Source organism: Martes martes (genome assembly GCF_963455335.1).
Source record: "Martes martes genome assembly, chromosome: 5".
In the NCBI taxonomy this organism is placed as follows: Eukaryota; Metazoa; Chordata; class Mammalia; order Carnivora; family Mustelidae; genus Martes; species Martes martes.
In genome coordinates this window covers 96,478,032-96,496,471 of record NC_137892.1, presented here as the reverse complement: position 1 = coordinate 96,496,471, position 18,440 = coordinate 96,478,032, and the positions used below count along the sequence as shown (strand labels likewise).

General features: G+C 39.4%; 1 protein-coding gene across 2 annotated transcripts in view; it reads right to left on the bottom strand.

The window, feature by feature from the left end:
- The window catches only part of FNIP1 (folliculin interacting protein 1), a 156,696-nt gene extending 141,552 nt beyond the window's left edge, over positions 1-15,144 (bottom strand). The window contains exon 1 of one of the 2 annotated variants that reach the window (XM_080805058.1): positions 14,954-15,144. In XM_080805058.1, the coding sequence (XP_080661184.1) occupies positions 14,954-15,045 (92 nt within the window). In that variant the 5' untranslated portion in view covers positions 15,046-15,144. The remainder of the gene's footprint in view (positions 1-14,953) is intronic. The other variant, XM_080805057.1, reaches the window with a different exon arrangement.
- Between the last annotated feature and the right edge of the window lie 3,296 nt (positions 15,145-18,440).

Below are 18,440 nucleotides of genomic sequence, written 5' to 3'. Positions count from 1 at the left end.
AATTCTACACCTAAAACACCCTGTACCTCCACAAGAAAGCAATCACCTCTATAATATTCACTTTTTGTGATGTTGCACATATTATTTTAGCTTAAGTATTATAACATAAAAGCAGAACAGAAACCCAAATATAATTCTAACTATTTAAAAATATGTTGTTACTGGGGCACCTGGGTGGCTCAGTGGGTTAAGCCTCTGCCCTCGGTTCAGGTCATGATCTCAGGGTCCTGGGTCTCTGCTCAGTAGGGAGCCTGCTTCCCCCGCCCCCTCTACCTGCCTCTCTGCCTACTTGTGATCTCTGTCAAATAAATAAATAAAATCTTAAAAAAAAAATATGTTGTTACTGAAAAGTACCATTAAATTATGATAGCAGGGAGGGAAAATATGCAAATGGTCATTCACTGCCATATAATTTTTTACAGTTAAGGATGGGAAGCAACCCAAACACTCATCAATAGGAGACTGGTTAAATAAACCATTATACCCATTCAACAGATTATGCCACAACTGTTAAAAAGAATGAAGATTTCTGTAAAGCAATATACAGTGATCTCCAAATGAAAAAAGGGAGGATCCATATACTGTGTAATGCAAAAGTCTTCATAAGCATGAGAGGAGATATGATTATATGTATACGTATGTTATTTACTAACATTTTCAAAAAAATAATGGAATGAAAACTAAATAAAAATCGTTAGTATGGGAAGGAATAAAATGGGAAAAAGGAGATAGGGATGGAGGCTAGAATCACATAGATGACTTCATTTTATAGTTTTAGCTTAGGAATGATATGTTTTATAAATTGAAACAAAAAACACACACAGTATTTGTCTTTCCCTATCTGAGTTATTTCACAAAGTCAACATTTTTAACAAAGTCAACATTATGAACATATACATCACACCTAAAAATTTTCCTTATACCCCTTGGTAATCTCTTTATCTCTGTTGGCTTATTCACTGTACCTTTTTGGTTATTTCATTATTTTTGTCTTGCAAATAGGGTTTTGTTTTGTTTTTTTCTTTTAAGATTTCTTTATTTTAGAAAGAGAAAGGATGTGCACAAGTGGAGGGATTAGCTGAGGGAAAGGGAGAGAGAAACTCAAGCAGAATCTGTGCTGAGCGTGGAGCCTGACATGGTACTTGATCTCGTGACCCTGAGAGATCACGATCTGAGCCAAAATCAAGAGTCAGATGCTTAACCAACTGTGCCACCCAGGCATCCCTGCAAATAGGGTTTCCAAAGGGGTTTTAGTACACATTTAACATTATTATAGTCTACCTCCATTTGAAATTATATCCCTTCATGTATAGTGCAAGAATTTTAAAACAACTTACTTCCTTTCTCCTCTCTAGGCCTTGGAACTATGGTAGTTATACATTTTATTTCCCTGTATGTTACAGGTTCTACTATACATTGATTATTTTTGTTTTAAACAATTATCTTTTACATATGCTCTTTATTTCTATGTGTAGATCTTGACTTCTTTACAGTATATTTCCTTTATGTTTGAATGGTTTCCTTTCCCATTTCTTATACGATAGGCCTAGTTGTTTTGAATTCCTTCAGTTCTGTTTGTCTGAAAAGGTCTCTCTGCCTTCAATTTGGAAAAGCAATTTTGCTGGGTATAGAATTACAGGTTAGGAATTCTCTTCTTTCAGTACTTTAAAAATGTTGCTCCATTTCTGTTGGCTCACTCTGGTTCTGATAAGAAATCTGCTGTTACCCTTATCCTATCTCTGGTCTTAGAATTTCTCTTTCATTAACTTTTTTTTTTTTAAAGATTTTATTTGAAAAAAATAAAATAAATAAAGATTTTATTTGACAAGAGAAAGAGAGATCACAAGTGGTGGGCAGAGGTAGTGGGAGAAGTAGACTCCCTACTGAGCAGGGAGGCCAATGCAGGGTTCAATCCCAGGATTGTGAGCCAAAGGTAGCTGCTTAACCAACTGAGGCACCCAGGCACCCCTCTTTTTCACTAACTTTAAATAATTTTATTATCATGTACCTTCATGTAATTTTCTTCATGTTTCTCATGCTTAGGTTTGTTCAAATTCTTGAATGTTTGTGTTTATCCTTTTAATCAAATCTGGAAAAGTTTCTGACCATTATTTTTTCAAAGATCCTCCCCCTATTTCCTTATCACTTCATTTACATAACTCTTAGGTTACTTGACTTTGTCCCACAGTTCAATCATGTTTTTTTATTTTGGAAGTAAAACTGACATGCAATATTAGTTTCCTGTGCACAACACAGTAACTTCACATTTGTACACACTGCAAGCTGACTGCCACCATAAGTTGTTACCATCTGTCACCATACAAAGTGAATATAATATTATTGGTTTTATTTCCCACACTGTACATAACATACTCATTACTTATCTTATAACTGGAAGTTTATACCTCTTGACCCTCTTCACACATTTTGCCTGGCCCTCCCAACCCCTTTCCCTTGCAACCACCACTCTGTTCGCTGTATCTATGAGTCTGAGTTTGGTTTGGTTTGGCTCATGTTTGTTTTTTAGATTCCACTTACAAATGAAACCATGCAGTATTTGTCTTTCCCTATCTGACTTATTTCACTCAGCAGTATACCCTCCAGGTCCATCAGTGTTCCTACAAATAGCAAGACTGCATTATTTTTTATGGCTAGTCCACTGGCCATGAATATGCATGTGCATGCCACACGTGTATGCACACACACATACCCATTTCTTTATCCATTCATCTACTGATAGACACTACTTAAGTTGTTTCCACACCTTCACTATTACAAATAATGCTGCAAATTGTAAACAGGGGTGCACGAATATTTTCAAATTAGTGTTTTTATTTTCTTCAGATACCCAGAAATTAAACTGCTGGATCTACTGGCAGCTCTGCTTTTAATCTTTTGAGAAACCTCCATACTGTTTTCCTTAGTGGTTGTACCAATTTACATTCCCACCAACAATGTACAAGGCTTCCCTTTTTTCCACATCCTCACCAACACTGGTTTGGTATAAGGGTGATGCTACTTCATTAAACAAGTTTGGAAGCATTCCCTCCACTTCAATGTTTTTGGAATCATTTGAGAAGGATAGATGTTAAAACTTAAAATGATGGGTAGAATTCACCAATGAAAGCATCTATTCCCAGACTTTTCTCTGTTGGGAGGTTTTTGATAACTGATTCAATGTCCTTACTAGTTTATTTGGATTTTCTATTTCTTCTTGAATCAGTCTTGGAAGATTGTACACTTTTAGGAATTTATCCACTTGTAGGTTGTTCAATTTATTGGTATATAACTGTTCATAGTAGTCTTTTGTGATTTTTTATATTCTGTAGTTATCAGTTGTAACTTCTTTCATTTCTGATTTTATTCATGTGAGCCCTCTCTTTTTCTTAGTCTAGCTAAATGTTTCTCATTTTTATCTTTCCAAAGAACCAGCTCTTAGTATCACTGATTTTTTCTGTCTTTTTAACCTCTATTTCACTGATTTCCACTCAGATCTATATTACTTCCTTCCTTCCACTAACCTGGGTATCCCCCATTCTTTTTTCCCTACTTTATTTAGGCATAAAGTTAGATTGTTTATGAAATTTTTCATGTTTCTTGAGGTAGGCCTGTATTACTATGAACATACCTTCTATAACTACTTTTGTTGCATCCCAAACATTTTGGTATGACGTATTTGTGGTTATGTCACATTTCTGTTTTCATTTGCTTCTAGATATACTTTTATTTCTTCTTTGATGTCCTCAATGACCAACTGGCTGTTCAGTGGCATGTTCTCTAACCTCCACAATTTTGTGGTTTTTCCATTTTTCTTCTTATAATTGATTTCTGGTTTTATATCACTATGGTTGAAAAAATGCTTGATATGCTTTCAATCTTCTTGAACTTACTGAAAGGTGTTTTGTGGCATATTGTGATCTATCCTGGATAATGTTTCGTGTAGACTAGAGAAGAACATGTATTCTGCTACTTTTGGATGACATGTTCTCTATATATCTATATATATTATATACAGATACCTATATATATTATATAGATATTATATATATATATACACACACACACACACATATATATTAAGTCCATCTGTCTAATGTATCATTCAAGACCAATGCTTCCTTACCAATTCTGTCTAATCTATCTATTGATAAGAGTGGGGTATTAACATCCCCTACTGTTAATGTGCTGATAAATTCTCTCATTAGGTCTCTCAATATTTGCTTTATATATTTTAGTGCTTCTAAGCTGAGTGCATATATATTATAAATGCTTTATCTTCTTCATAAATTGACCACTTTATTGTGTACTGCCCTTCTCTGTCTTTCATTACATTCTTGTTTTAAAGTCCATTTTGTGTCTGATAGGAGTACAGCTACATCAACTTTCTTTTCATTTCCATTTGCATGGAATATCTTTTTCCAACCCTCTACTCTCGGTCTGTGGGTGTCCTTATTTTGAAGTGAGTCTCTTATATACAGGTTAAGTCTTTTTTTTTTAATCCATTCATCAGCCACTCTATGTGTTCTGACTGGAGAATCAGTTCATTTACTTTAAAAAAATTACTGATAGGTGTGTGCTTATTGCCATTTTATTAATTGTTTTCTGGTTGGTTTTGTAGTTCCTCTCTGTTCCTTTTTTTCTTCACTTGTGTTAACATTCTTCATATAACTTTCTCAGTGTCATGTTTAGATTCCTTTTTCATTTTCTTTTGTATATTTACTACAAGTTTTTGCTTTGTGGTTACCATGAAGTTCATATATAACATCCTCTGACTATAAGTCTATTTTAAGTTGACAGCAACTCACACCTGAATATATTCCAAAACTGTACATCTTTATTCACCCCACAATGTTTTATGTTTTTGATGCTATAGTTTACATATTTTTATTTTATATATCCCTTAGTAAGTTATTATAGTTTTAGTTTTGTCTCTTGACCTTCATACTAGTTTTATAAGTGATTAAACCATCACCTTTATTGTATATTTACCTTTTCCAGTAAGATTTTTATTTTACTATGGTTTTTCTTTTTTTTTACCATTAATTAGTGCCATTTACTGTGAGCTTAAAGAAATTCCTTCAACATGTCTTGTAAAGCTGATTTAGTTGTGATGATTTAGCTAACTCCATTAGCTTTTGCTTAACTGAAAAATTACTACACTAAAAGATAACCTTGCCAGGTACAGTATTCTTGGTTGCAAGTTTTTTCCTTTCAGTACTTTGAATATATCACACCACTCTCTTATGACCTGGAAAGTTTCTGCTGAAAAATCTGCTAATAGTGTTATGGGGTTTCCCTTGTATATAAAGTGCTGTTTTCTCTTGATGGTTTTAAGTATCTCTTTAACTTTTGACATTTTAATTATAATACATCCTGGTGTACTCTCTTTATCTGCGTGCTTATTTACCTCCCCATAAAGAGGAAGTTTTCACCATTATTTCTTCAAATAAATTTTTTGCCCCTTTCTCTCCCTCTCTTTCTAGGACCTTTACAATGACACAAAGGTCCCTTAAAGTATCTTTACTTTTTAAAATTCTTTTTTGCAGCTGTCTGGGTGAGTCTCATTGCTTCGTCTTCCAGTACACTGATCCATTCTTCTGCTTCATCAAGTCTGCTGTTGAAATCCTAATATATTTTCCAGTGCAGTTACTGTATTCTTCAACTCCGTGACTTCTATTTGCTACTTTCTTATATATCCTACGTTTTTTGAAGTTCTGTGTTCATCCATTTCCCTCCTAAATTCAGTAAGCATATTTAGAACTATTACTTTGAATCCTTTATCAGGTAGTTTGCTTACCTACATTTCAGTGAAGTCTTTTCTTTTTTTTTTAAGTAGGCTCCATGCACAGCAATGGAGCCCAGTGAAGTCATTTTCTGAGGTTCTGTCTTGTTCTTCTGATTAGAACATATTTCTCTGTCTAATCATTTTACCGGGTTCTCTTGGTTTATTCTTTGTATTCGGTGTAACAGCTACCTCTCACAGTCTTGCAAGAGTGGCCTTTTGCAGGAAATAACCTGTGGGGCCCAGAAGTGTAATCTCCGTCCCACCCAGAAATCAGAACTAGGCATTCAAAGGGCATCCCCCATGTGGACTGAGCACAACAACCAGCTATGAAGCTGTGGGGACTGAGGTACACTTGCCCAGCTGACTGTGGCACAGAGAGGCAGGGAACTTGCACAACCAGCTGTAGTGCAACCGGAGCTCCAAGGGTGTATGAGATGCTTGCAGGCTGGCTATAACATGGCACATGGGGGTGGGGTGCACCCACCTATGCTAGCAGGTTAAGAAGGAGATTGCCAAAATGGGGCCTACCAAAGCTAGCATGAGCAAGGGAGAATGAGATGACAAAAGTAGTACCTGCCAGCAATTCTGTTCCCAGAGAGAGTCCAAACAGGTTCCTGCCTTTCTGGCAGTCCTTTAAGATTAAAGATTAAAACTTTCTCCTTCACGTAATAGTCTAGGCACTTTTCAGTATGCTCATTTTTGCTGGGTCCTGGGGCAAGTGGTCTGCACACAAGCCCTTTAAGAGCAGGGTTCTCCTTCTCCATTCCCTATAGTTCTTCAGTTCTCCTAGACATAATCCCCACTGGTCTTACATTTTGGGGACTTGTTTCAACGGTGCAGGATCCAAGGGTTGGCACAATGGAAAGATTCCTCCTCAGGGGAAAAGATTGCTCCTCCTTGCTCCTCAAGGAAAAGATTTTTAAGATCCCTCCTGATTTTGGGTCACTGTACAGAGGGTGCAGTTTTTGGCAAGAGTGTAGCCCTGCCTCTCCTCATCTCGGCATGGTCCTTTTATCCTTTGCTGTGGAGGCACTGTTCATGTAGTTTTCAGATCTTTTTCAGGGGAAATTATTCCAAATGTAGCTGCAGATGTGTTGTGTCCATGAGAGGAGGTGAGTTCAGGATCTTCCTATACTTCTATCTTAAACTGTCCCTTTGAGGTCCAGTTTTATAAACTGAATACTGAAGCTGTATTTTTTAGTTACCTGTTTTCTTTCAATAAACATTGTTCTGAAAAACAAATCTAATACTACCACTTAGACAAAGAAAAACAAAACATATTAACAATAAAATATATTTGCATTTCTTACTGGAAAGTTAGACCCTTAAGGACCAAACACTGCTACCAAAGAGCATTAATATGTAATTACTTACAATTCTCAGCTTGCCACATTAGTAAGAAAGATATGATCCCACAGGATTCTCTGTAAAGAATATTAAAACTTTCAGGGCACCTAGATGGCTCAGTCGGTTAAAGATCTGCCTTCAGCTCATGATCCCAGGGTCCTGGGACTGAGCCCCACATGGAGCTTCTTGCTCAGCAGGGAGCCTGCTTCTCCCTCTCCCTGCCACCTGCCTGCTTGTGCTCTGTCAAATAAATAAATAAAAGCTTAAAAGTTTCATTAAAAGCTTACCATTTCTAATACAACATTAAAAGATACAATTTATGGAAAGGTGGTACTTTTTAAGTAACAAAAGACCTTGTGAATGCAGCAAATCTTTAAAAATGACATTGATAAAGCAAAATTTCTGAAATACAATTCTTACAAATATTGACAACATTAAAAAGCCAGCTTAAGAACTTCAGAAGCTTGGGGCCTCTGGGTGGTCCACATCTGACTTGATTTCAGTAGAAGTCATGATCTCAGGGTCAGAGGACTGAGCCCTACAATGGGCTCCAGGCTCAACCTGGACTGTGGTTGGGACTGTCTCTCCCCTGCTGCCTCTGCCCCTCTCCCAATCTGCACTCACACTCAGCGCTTTCTTTCTCTCACTCACTCTCAAAGTAAACAGAAAAAATCTTTAAGAAAGAAAAGAACTTCAGGGGCACCTCGGTGGCTCAGTCAGTTAAGGGTCTGCCTTGGGCTCAGGTCATGATCCCAGGGTCCTGGGATCAAGCCACATGGAGGGTTCCTTGCTCAGTGGGAAACCTGTTTCTCCTGATTCCTCTGCCTGCTGCTCCCCCACTTGTGCATGCTCTCGCTCAAATAAATAAATCTTAAAAAAAAAAAAAAAAAGAACTTCAGAAGCTTGCTTAAAATGTGACATAAAATCAGATACTGAAAGTGAAAAAATAACACACTACTACAGACTTTCTCCTAGAAAAAAAAGCTGTAGCAGTGAAGCCATTTCTCACCTCTCATTTACTCCACATCTATCTTCATCTATCTCACTTTCTCCCCAAACATGCCCATCTCAAAAAAAAAAACCCAAAAAGGTCACCAGTTATCTCCAACTCCACAGATCAATAGATACTTTTCTGTTTGTCATCTCATAAGACCTGTCAGCAATCAGCATACAGAAAACAGTACATCACATTATCATTTTTTAAACACTTTCCCTTTGGAGCTGTCCTAACACCACACAACCCTGGCTTTCCCAATGTTTCTCTTGCCATTTTCTTCTCTGTAGACTTTCTTTCCTACACCTGTACATTTTAAATTTTCTCAGAGCAAAGCCCTGCTCTTTCCAATACTCTAACTACACCTTTACCTAGATGATCTCAGCCATTCCCTTAGTCTTAATAGTGACCATACTCTATCTCCAGTCCCAATTCTCCTGTGAATCAACCTCTGGTGTGAACTCCACATTTACTTTATTACTGTCAACAGGACATCTCTAAGTAGGTATCTCTCTCTAGCAAGTAAAACTAAAACAAATGTCCAAAAGAGAACTTCTGACTCTCTCCCTCTGCCCTTGAAATTATTTCATATGTCCATTCTATAAATATTTACTGAGCATATGTTCAGGCACTGTGCTGTATACAGGCACAACAATGTGTACTTGGGTAAGACAGATGGTAAGTTATAAAATGAGCTATGAAGAATACAAAATGTGTGTGATAAAGAATAGAGAAGAAGGCTGCTACTTGTGATAGGCTAGTCAAGTCATACTTCCACGGTCTTATATTCTCTCCCTCAGAAAATCACATCTATTTAGGGGTCCAGACAAAAACCTAGGTATCTGTTCCCCACAAACAATCCAAGAGGTCAATCTACTGGGTTCTAACTTCAAAATCTACCTTGAAGTTGACGAGAACTCAAGCAAACAAAGAAGAGAGATATGGACAAATAATGACAACTACAATAGATGTCACAGAAGGAAATGCAAAAAACTATGGAAGAAAATATCAGTGAAACCTAACTCACTCTGGGAGAAATAAGAAAAGGTTTCCTGGAGGAAGGATACCTAGGTTAACTCCAGATGATCACTACAAAAAGCCAAACAAAAAAAGAACAGAAGACTATGCCAAGAACAGGGAACAGCACAACATGGAACATCACTGAATCTAAAACATGTTCAGGGTGATAAAATCCTAGAACAGGGAGAAAGGATTAATAAAAGGCCAAAAGAAAGCAGAAGTTACCAAAGATTAAAGAGATCATGTCACAATGGCACAGAAATAAACTTTAAAAGTCTCCTACTGGCCAAATATGGGACAATTTGACTATAATAGATTAAAACACAAGCTTGTGATGATACCAAAAAATGACAAAGTGAAAACCTTCACTAAACAACTCATTATAAATTATTCTGACACATTACAAAGGGAAACTATCAAATTTGTATGCTACCTTTCCTGTAGCAAAGAGTGGCCAAACAGGTGGTAAGAGAAATTTCTTCTAGGAAATAAATGCAGGAGGAATTAAACAATCAGGGTATCACCATTTTATAATCCCTGATAAGATAATGGATTCAGAAAATAATCAACAAAAGATGATAAAACAATTAGGGAAAGGGGAATCTTACAATGTAAGAACAAGGTTGATAACAACAACTCACCAAACTTACTAGCATCACTAAAGGGAGAACAACTAGACACCATGTAACTCTAATGGGTAGGAAATTCACAACAAACATCTATGGGATATTTTTATTAAAAAAAAAATGAACCTGAATCTAATAAAATATCTAACTACCAGCTTTCTAGATATAGAGAGTAAGTTATAGCAGAGGTTCTCAAACTTGAGCATCAGAATAACCTAAAGGAGGCTTGTTAAAACACAGAATGCTGGGAAGCACTGAATTAGAGGAAACCATAAGGAAGCAAAGAGCCATATAAAGAATGTGGGAAACCTTATAAGAAAAATAACCCAGTTTCAGTAAGAAATCATATTTTAAAAGGTGGGGGAGGCTGTTATAGAAAAAAATTACTTAAGCAACATAACTGCAAATGTAATACGCAGACTCTAAAGATTCTTGAATTAACAGGGGCACCTGTGGATAACTGACGGGGTTAAGCATCTGACTCTTGATTCCAACTCAGGTCATATCTCAGGGTCATGAGATGGAGACCCTGTTGGGCTCCATGCTGGGCATGGAGCCTGCCTAAGATACTCTCTCCTCCTCTGCTCCTTTCCCCTTCCCTCCTCCCCGACCTCCCTCTCCACCCCCCCCAAAAAAAGATTCTAAGTCAAACAAATCCACTATAAAAAGACATCTTGAAACAACTGAGAAAATATTAATATAATCTAAAAATAGATCATATTAAGGGAATTTCTGTTAAGCATAATAATAGAATGATGGCTAACTTTTTAAAAACCTTACGTTAATTAGGAAAAAATAAATCAAGGCTACAGACTGTGCAAAAGCCACACTATACAGGGCCACTTTAAGGAGTTTGGGCCTAAACTGAATGGTTTTGCACATAAGCATAGAATCATCATACTTACAACTTCTGGTTCCTGAATGTCATGTGCTAAGCACTGCATTAAGTACTTAACATGACTTATCTCTTTGAATCCTTAAAATAACTCTGTAATGCAGATATTAAATTATATACCATTTTGCAGGCTGATCATAATCAGAATTTGCATTCTTTAAAGGATTAAGTGTTGAGAATACTTTGGAGCACGACAAGAGTAATGGAAAAAAGAACAATTAAGAGATTGTTACAACAATGTAAGAATTTCTGGTACAGACAGTAAGAGCAAATGCTCATGCATTACGAATAGAACAAAAATACAGCAATTTTTTTTAACAAAACATGAATTATGTCCTACAGACATTTAATTCTGAAACAAACTTCTTCACCAAATTAGACATTTTTCAAAGAATTTTATTTTTGAAGCAATCATTTTATATGTACTGTAGCTACTGGACTTACAGTTAATTCTTTCTTCCACTACGAAGTGGCCTGATGGGAAAAAACATCAAACAGTATGTTCTCCTAGGAACCACCTTCCTTCCCAAATCCTCAAAAATATGAAAGCAAGTTACTGTTTTAATTCTATAAATTACTGAAATAACATCCCTGTGATATCCTTCACAATCCTTGTCAGCTCAAGAAGCTTAGATAAGACAAGCACACAGAAATCAATATGGTAATGATCTTTTTTAAAAGTGAAAACTGGGGGCGCCTGGGTGGCTTGGTGGGTTAAAGCCTCTACCTTCGGCTCGGGTCGTGATCCCAGGGTCCTGGGATCGAGCCCCACATCGGGCTCTCTGCTCCGTGGAGAGCCTGCTTCCTCCTCTCTCTCCCTGCCTGCCTCTCTTGCCTACTTGTGATCTGTCTGTCAAATAAATAAATAAAATCTTTAAAAAAAAAAAAAAAAGTGAAAACTGAAGGGAGGGGGGTGAACCCTGACCACCTTTTCCAATGGGGTGACCATGAAAGACTATTTCAAGGCTAAAGCTTCATTCATATTAAAAGTCTCCTATCTCAGAGCCCTACTGTGACTTATTACCACTGGGCCTTGTATGTTGCTAACTCTAGGAACAGACTCTTGGATGCTGAGCTACAGGTTAGCTGCCAAAGGCTGTGTCCAAGTCAGATTCACCAACTTAAACTAAATATACCAAAACAAAACCAAAAAAGGTTTCTAGAAAGGAAAGCATGGTATACTGGAATGAAATTTTAATCTACTCTAAAACCTGAGTTACATCATTTGTTATTAGGGAAATGCAAATTAAAACCACAATAAGGGGTGTGCCTGGGTAGCCTAGTGGGTTAAGCAATGGACTCTTGGTTTAGGCTCAGGTCCAGATCTTGGTGTCATGAGATCAAGCCCCATATTGGGCTCTGTGCTTAGGAAGGAATCTGCTTGGGATTCTCTCTCCCTCTCCATCTGCCCCTCCCAGCTTGTGCACGCTCTTTCTCCCTAAGATAAATAAATAAATCTTAAAAACACACACAATACCACAACAAGATTCCACAACATCCACGAGAATGGCTATAATCAAGAAGTCTCAAAAATGGTCAACGTGGTAAACGTTGTTAGGTGTTTTTCACAATACAAAAAAATCTTAATTAAAAAAATAGACTAACGGATACCAGGTATTGGAGAGGACATGGAACAATCATAACCTTCACACACTGCTCATGATACAACTACTTCAGAAAAGTTGGGCAATTGGAAGTATATACTTAGCATATGACCCAGTAATCCCACTCCTCGGTAACCATCCAAGAGAAATGAAAGCATATGTCTGCATAAAGATTTGCATACAAATGTTCATAGCAGCATTGTTCTTCACAGCCCAAATCTGAGAACAACCCGAAGGTCTGCCAATTGGTAGTAAATGGATAAAGAAATTGTAGTACAATGGACTACTACTCAACAATAAAACTGAAGAAACTGGTAAGTGCAACTGAGATAAATCCCAAAAATCATCACTATGAGTTAAAAGAAGCCAGACAGAAAAAACTATAAACATGATCACATTTATAGGAAATTCTAGAAAAGTCAAAACTTCACTCATTAGAGCAGATCACTGACTGCCCTGAATGAGGATGGGTTAAGAACTGACTACAAAGGGTCATGAGGGAACTTCTGGGGGGATGGAAGTGGTCTAAAACTTCACTGGGGTGGTGTACAAAACTGTAAACATGTAACAAAATTCAAAGAACTGTGCACTTAGAATGGCTTAATTTTACTGTATGTTAATTATAGCTCCATGAAGTTGTTTAAAAAAATTACAAGGATGCCTAGGTGGCTCAATTGGTTAAACACGGGCCTTCAGCTCAGGTCATGATCCCAGGGTCCTGGGATCTAGTCCTGCACTGGGCTGCTTGTACAGCAGGAAGCCTGCTTCTCCTTCTGCCTGCCACTTCCCCTGCTTGTGTTCTCTCTCTCTCTCTCTCCGACAAATAAAACCTTAAAAAAAGAAAAAAATTACCTGGGTTACCTAGATCTTCAAGTTACCACCTGTGTGATGCTAACCAGTTTTCATTTTCTCACACGTACACTTGCACATTTTATTTTTTAAAGCAATCACTTCTAAATCATACTGCACTTACTGGGCTTATACATAATTCTTACTTCCACTGGAAAAAGGATCATATAGTTATCTATACTTTCTCTCACAAGGTTGTTATGAAATATCACATGAGATAACTAATGAGAAAGTGCTTAGGCAACCTTAAAGTAGTGTTACACAACTATATAGTAGGCTTTATGTTTTTTAAAAATAGACAAGAAAATTTTTTTTCATATGTGTGACTTCAGACCCTTGGAAACTTGAGTACCCTAAAGTCAATCTTTGCCCAGAAATAGAAAGCCTAATCAAGTGTCACCTTTTTAATACCCTCAACCTGCTTTGTACTGACTCTTGATTTACTGGATGTCTCAATGCAGTATTATCCAGACTACACTTTTGTTTTTCAAAAGAAAATCAGTAAAGAAGTGTTTTTAAAAATTCATTAGGTGAGTATGGCCTGACATTTACTTCCCAGTGGAAAAGACCCAAATCTAGAAAACTGTTTCATTAAACACTTTTCCAAGATGTTCACATCATGATTTTTCTTCCTCTAAAAGTTAGTTCTTTCCATTTAGTACTACAATTCCACACGTATTATGAGTGTTTAGTAAAGTGACCTCCATTACCAAGAGAGGGTGAATAATTTTAAGGATATGAAAACCTGTTACCAGTGTGGTACAGTCATTTCAAACTTTTGCCTGTTGCAATTTTAACAGACTCTCATTTTTTCCTACTACTACTGAACAACTGGGCTCTTTGCTGTCCTACCAGGTTTGAGTGATATGTGACATTTAGCCTAGTTATACTTAACAAGTTTCCACACTGCAACAAGTATGAAGGCTATGTGAAAGACATAATCTCTACTTCAAATGTGGTTTGGCGAAACCACATGAATTCAATTTTACCTTGAATTCATGATTCTACTACATTGTCTTACAATTCTAGTAAGTTTTTCTACCAGCAACAGGTACTGCAACCAAAAATTAATAAAGCCTTTACTACCACAAAATATTTCGCTATCGTTTTCAATTTTTAAAGACACCTTTCTGGTAACAGTAAGAGGATGATTCTATGGTCAATTCTAATGCCGTGCTTCCTCTGATTTGTTCCTGCTCCAGTCTAGTCAGTAGTAACCATAACCTCTTAGGTTTCACCTTTCTCCTTCGATAACAATAAGACCGCTCGTTCCGGTAACTGCACACCTCCAATATTAGTTTCCAAGAAACTAGAAAGAACGGCACCTTGCCTACTCGTTCCTCCAGCCCTCTACCCTCAGAAGGTTGCACAAAACGTGCAGCTCTCCCCCACAACAGCAAGCAGGCTGGAATGAAGCACCCAGAGAGCGACTGGCCTTGGGTAGGAGGGGATAACTTCTGGGCCCCGAGGACTGCGGCTGAGGTCCAGCCCAGCCCGCTCCCAACTCTACTCGCTGCCAGAAAGGAGTGTGGACCCTACGCTCAGGCCGCGGTGCTGGGTGGGGAAGGCACAGCCGCGTGTGGCAGAGGGGCAGGACGTAAACAAACCGGCCAGGACGAAGGGGAAGAGGCAATTGCTGGGATGGGGGTGGTGGGCCGAAGAGGACCTCCCTCCACCCTCCAGCTCAGGTCCGCAGCTGCCCAGCCGCTCCCCACCGGGGCCCGGGGCCCAATCCCGGCCGCGCGGGCAGAAATGCCAAAGGCCCCTGCACATCTGGAGCCCGGAGCCCACAAGGCCATCGGCTCGGCTCCCCCCCACCCCGCAGCGCCCTACCTGAACGCGCAATCTGGGTCCCGCGCGTCCCGACCGGGCGCGCCCAGCCCGCTCCTCTTGCTGAAGAGCTTCTGGAACAGTGTAGGAGCCATGCTGACCACGGCCAAACCAGGGTCGCTCCTTAGGGCGCTCGCTAGGCCCCCACTCCTAGAGCCGCCCCGCCACCCCCATGAGCGCCTCAGTCATATGACAGAAATTAGTCACTTCAAACGGCCACGGCGCGCGGGGCGGGGCGCAAGGCAAGGCCGGCGTCCATTGGCTGGCGGTGAGCCGCATCACGTGGCGCCGCGCGGAGCGGGGGGGAGTGGGGGGGTAAGGCGGAGGCGTAGGGCGGAGCTGACCCCCATAGGCTGACTAGTGGATTCCCTCACGTGGCAGCTCACGGGGCGTGGTGTGCGAGGAATGGAGGGGAGGGGCGGGGAGTAGGGCTGGCTGGGAAAGAAAAGGGGGAACGCGCTCTTCTCGGGGTTGTTGTGCGTGACGTCTGCTGCTCTCCGAGGCTACGGTGGGGTGGTGCGGGAACAACGCCCGGTACTTTAGAATGCAGAAGGCTTCCTCTTCCGGCAGCCACGACAGAGATGCTTAGAGCTCCAGGGCTGCCGACCCTCGTCCGCCATCCTCTTCTCAGCCTCCGAGGTTTCGCACCTCCGTCACGCTCCTGGCCGGTCCAGCGGACCCCTGAGCAGAAAAGGCGCGCGACCTAGGCTGCACTTTGAGTGCGGGGGCCACAGGCCTGCCAGTGCAGGGCCGCGAGGGGTGTGGGCTCAGAGTTTGGCGGCGCGTGGCTGGTGGAGAGCCTTGCCCAGACACTGGCCACAGCTTTGACCTCCAGCAGAAAAGGCCTCGGCCAGGATCTTCGGGCGGGCAGCCGCCTTCAGTGTTTCTCACTACCCTAACGATAGGATTTAAGCTCTATCTTAACGTCTAGGTAGTTAGGGAGAGGGGAATTCCACGGTGGAACTATAAACAAATGGATTTGATACGAGAAAAAGCGCATTACAAAGGGGGGGAAAAGAACATTGCTCAAAAACGACCTTAGACTCTTTTTAAACCCAGGACGCCAAATTTTATCAGGGTTCAGATCAAAGTGGTCTTGCAAATTTTCAGCACCATTTATTAACCCACTCCCCTCCAGAATTAGGAGTTTTGTACTGTAGGATAAAATTCTCTGGTAAAGGGACGCCTGGGTGGCTCAGTTGGTTAAGCAGCTGCCTTCAGCTCAGGTCATGATCCCAGCGAACTGGGATCGAGTCCCACATCGGGCTCCTTGCTCAGCGGGGAGCCTGCTTCTCCCTCTGCCTCCCTCTGCCTCCGTCTGCCAGTGTTTGCTCGCTCGCGCTCTCCCTCTGACAAATAAATAAATAAATAATATTTTTAAAAAAATTCTCGGGAACCTGGGTGGCTCAGTGGGTTAAAACCTCTGCTTTCGGCTGGGGTCATGATCCCAGAGTCCTAGGATCGAGTCCCACATCGGGCTTTCTGCTCAGCGGGGAGCCTGCTTCCCTTCCCCTCTCTCTGCCTGCCTCTCTGCCTACTTGTGATCTCTGTCAAATAAATAAATAAAATCCTTAAAAAAAAATTCTCTGGTAAATATGGATGTCAAGAAATAACTGGCACGTGGTTTTAAGGATAGATTTTTCAAAAGAAACTTTTGAATATTTCATTTAATTAAGCAGACAAATCAATGTATTTTCCTTGAGTGGCTACCAACTCCCACTAATTTGCAGCTAGAGTATCAACTATAAAATAAGTGGCCGTATGTATGCATGTATGTATGTATTTGAGAGGAGAAAGAGAGCACCAGTAGGTAGGAGGGGCAAAGGGAGAAGGAGAAGCAGACTCCCTGCTGAGCTGGGAGCCCAATGAGGCTTAATCCTAGGACCCTGAGATCAGGACCTGAGCCACCCACATGCCTTAAGAAATTAGTTTATTAATTCCACAAATGCTTAAGTGCCCTTGGTGCAGGTACTGAGGATCCAAAGTAAACACAAGGACAAAGCTAACTTTCTATATAAGGAGATAATAAATAACTAAGCAAGGTAATGAGAGCTAAGCAATGAAATGAGGGAGTGGGGAAGGTCTCTCTGAGTAGGTGACATTTGAGGTTCTCGGGTTAAGATTCATTCATAACTTCATTGCACATTGCCCAAGCTCCAAAACTTACTGGGCAATACAGATTCAAAACAGCAGGACTAAGCTCTGTGTAAAGATAATCTCTGATTCTGACACCAAACAAGGAAAGATTTTTAATAAGGCAAAATGAATTAGGTACACAGTTGACCTTTGGACAACGTGGGGGCAAGGATCCCCAACCCCTGCAACTCAAAAATCCAAGTATAACTTAGACTCCCCCAAAATTTAACTATTTAAAGCCTACAGTTGACCAGAAGCCTTATTGATAATAACGCAAACAGTTAACACAAAGCATGTATTGTATAAGCATGTATTACATAATGTATTCTTATGACAAAGTAAGCTAGCGAAAAGAAAATATTAAAATCATAATGGAAATACATTTATAGTACCAAGCTGTAAAAATCTACATATAAGAGAATCTACACAGTTCAAACTATTTCCCACCCACCTACCCCCAAAAGATGTGAACATGGAATAAAATTTTTGTTAACAAAAAATGAAGTCAATGCAATTTTTTAAAGTGAGAATATGTACATCCTATAAGTCAATTAATCAATCATTTGGTAATGTTTTATTTTGCCTTTATACTAGCAAGTTACACTAAATGATTTCAAGTGGAAACAGTCTCAAGCCTGTATATACAGAACCCTTGACACTGAAAACTCATGGCTGGTTCATGGCTGGCACAGAGAAGAGTGTTTCCTTGTCCCCTCAGAAGTAAGTTTCTAAAAACAATAACCTTGTATGCTCTCATCTTGGGAAAAAGTTACTTCATGGGATAATTATAGATATTAATAGTAAGGGAAAGAACATTACTGCTTGCATAAGAGATACTTTGTTTTACTATTCTCTAATCATATAATTCATCTCTATAGTTTCATTTAGCCTTATGTTTGAAAGGTACAGAAAAACTAGCTATCATTCATCACATTTCCTTTATGTTGCAGGGTAATATTCAAATTACAGAATAAGAAAGCACTAATATGATACAAGTTTGTTATAAAAGAAGACAAGTTACTTAATTATGCAGACTACATTGAAAATAATTTCCAATAATATAAAAGACAAGGGCACTCTCTTCTGGTTACAGATACAGGGAAAGGTGGCAATAAAATTGGAATCTTGCTCTCTCAAACACATGCTAATAAGCATGCCTCAATTGTGCTAAATTTTCCTAAAACAAGTTAAGTTTTCACTGTCACAGAACAAGACATTCAGACTCTAGATCATCAAAACTGCCTGAAGGACTCAGGGTACCTCACTGTTTTTTTGTTGTTATTGTTTTGTTTCATTTAAGATTTTTAACTTATTTGTTAGAGAGAGAGAGAGAGAGAGAGAGCATGAGCAGGGG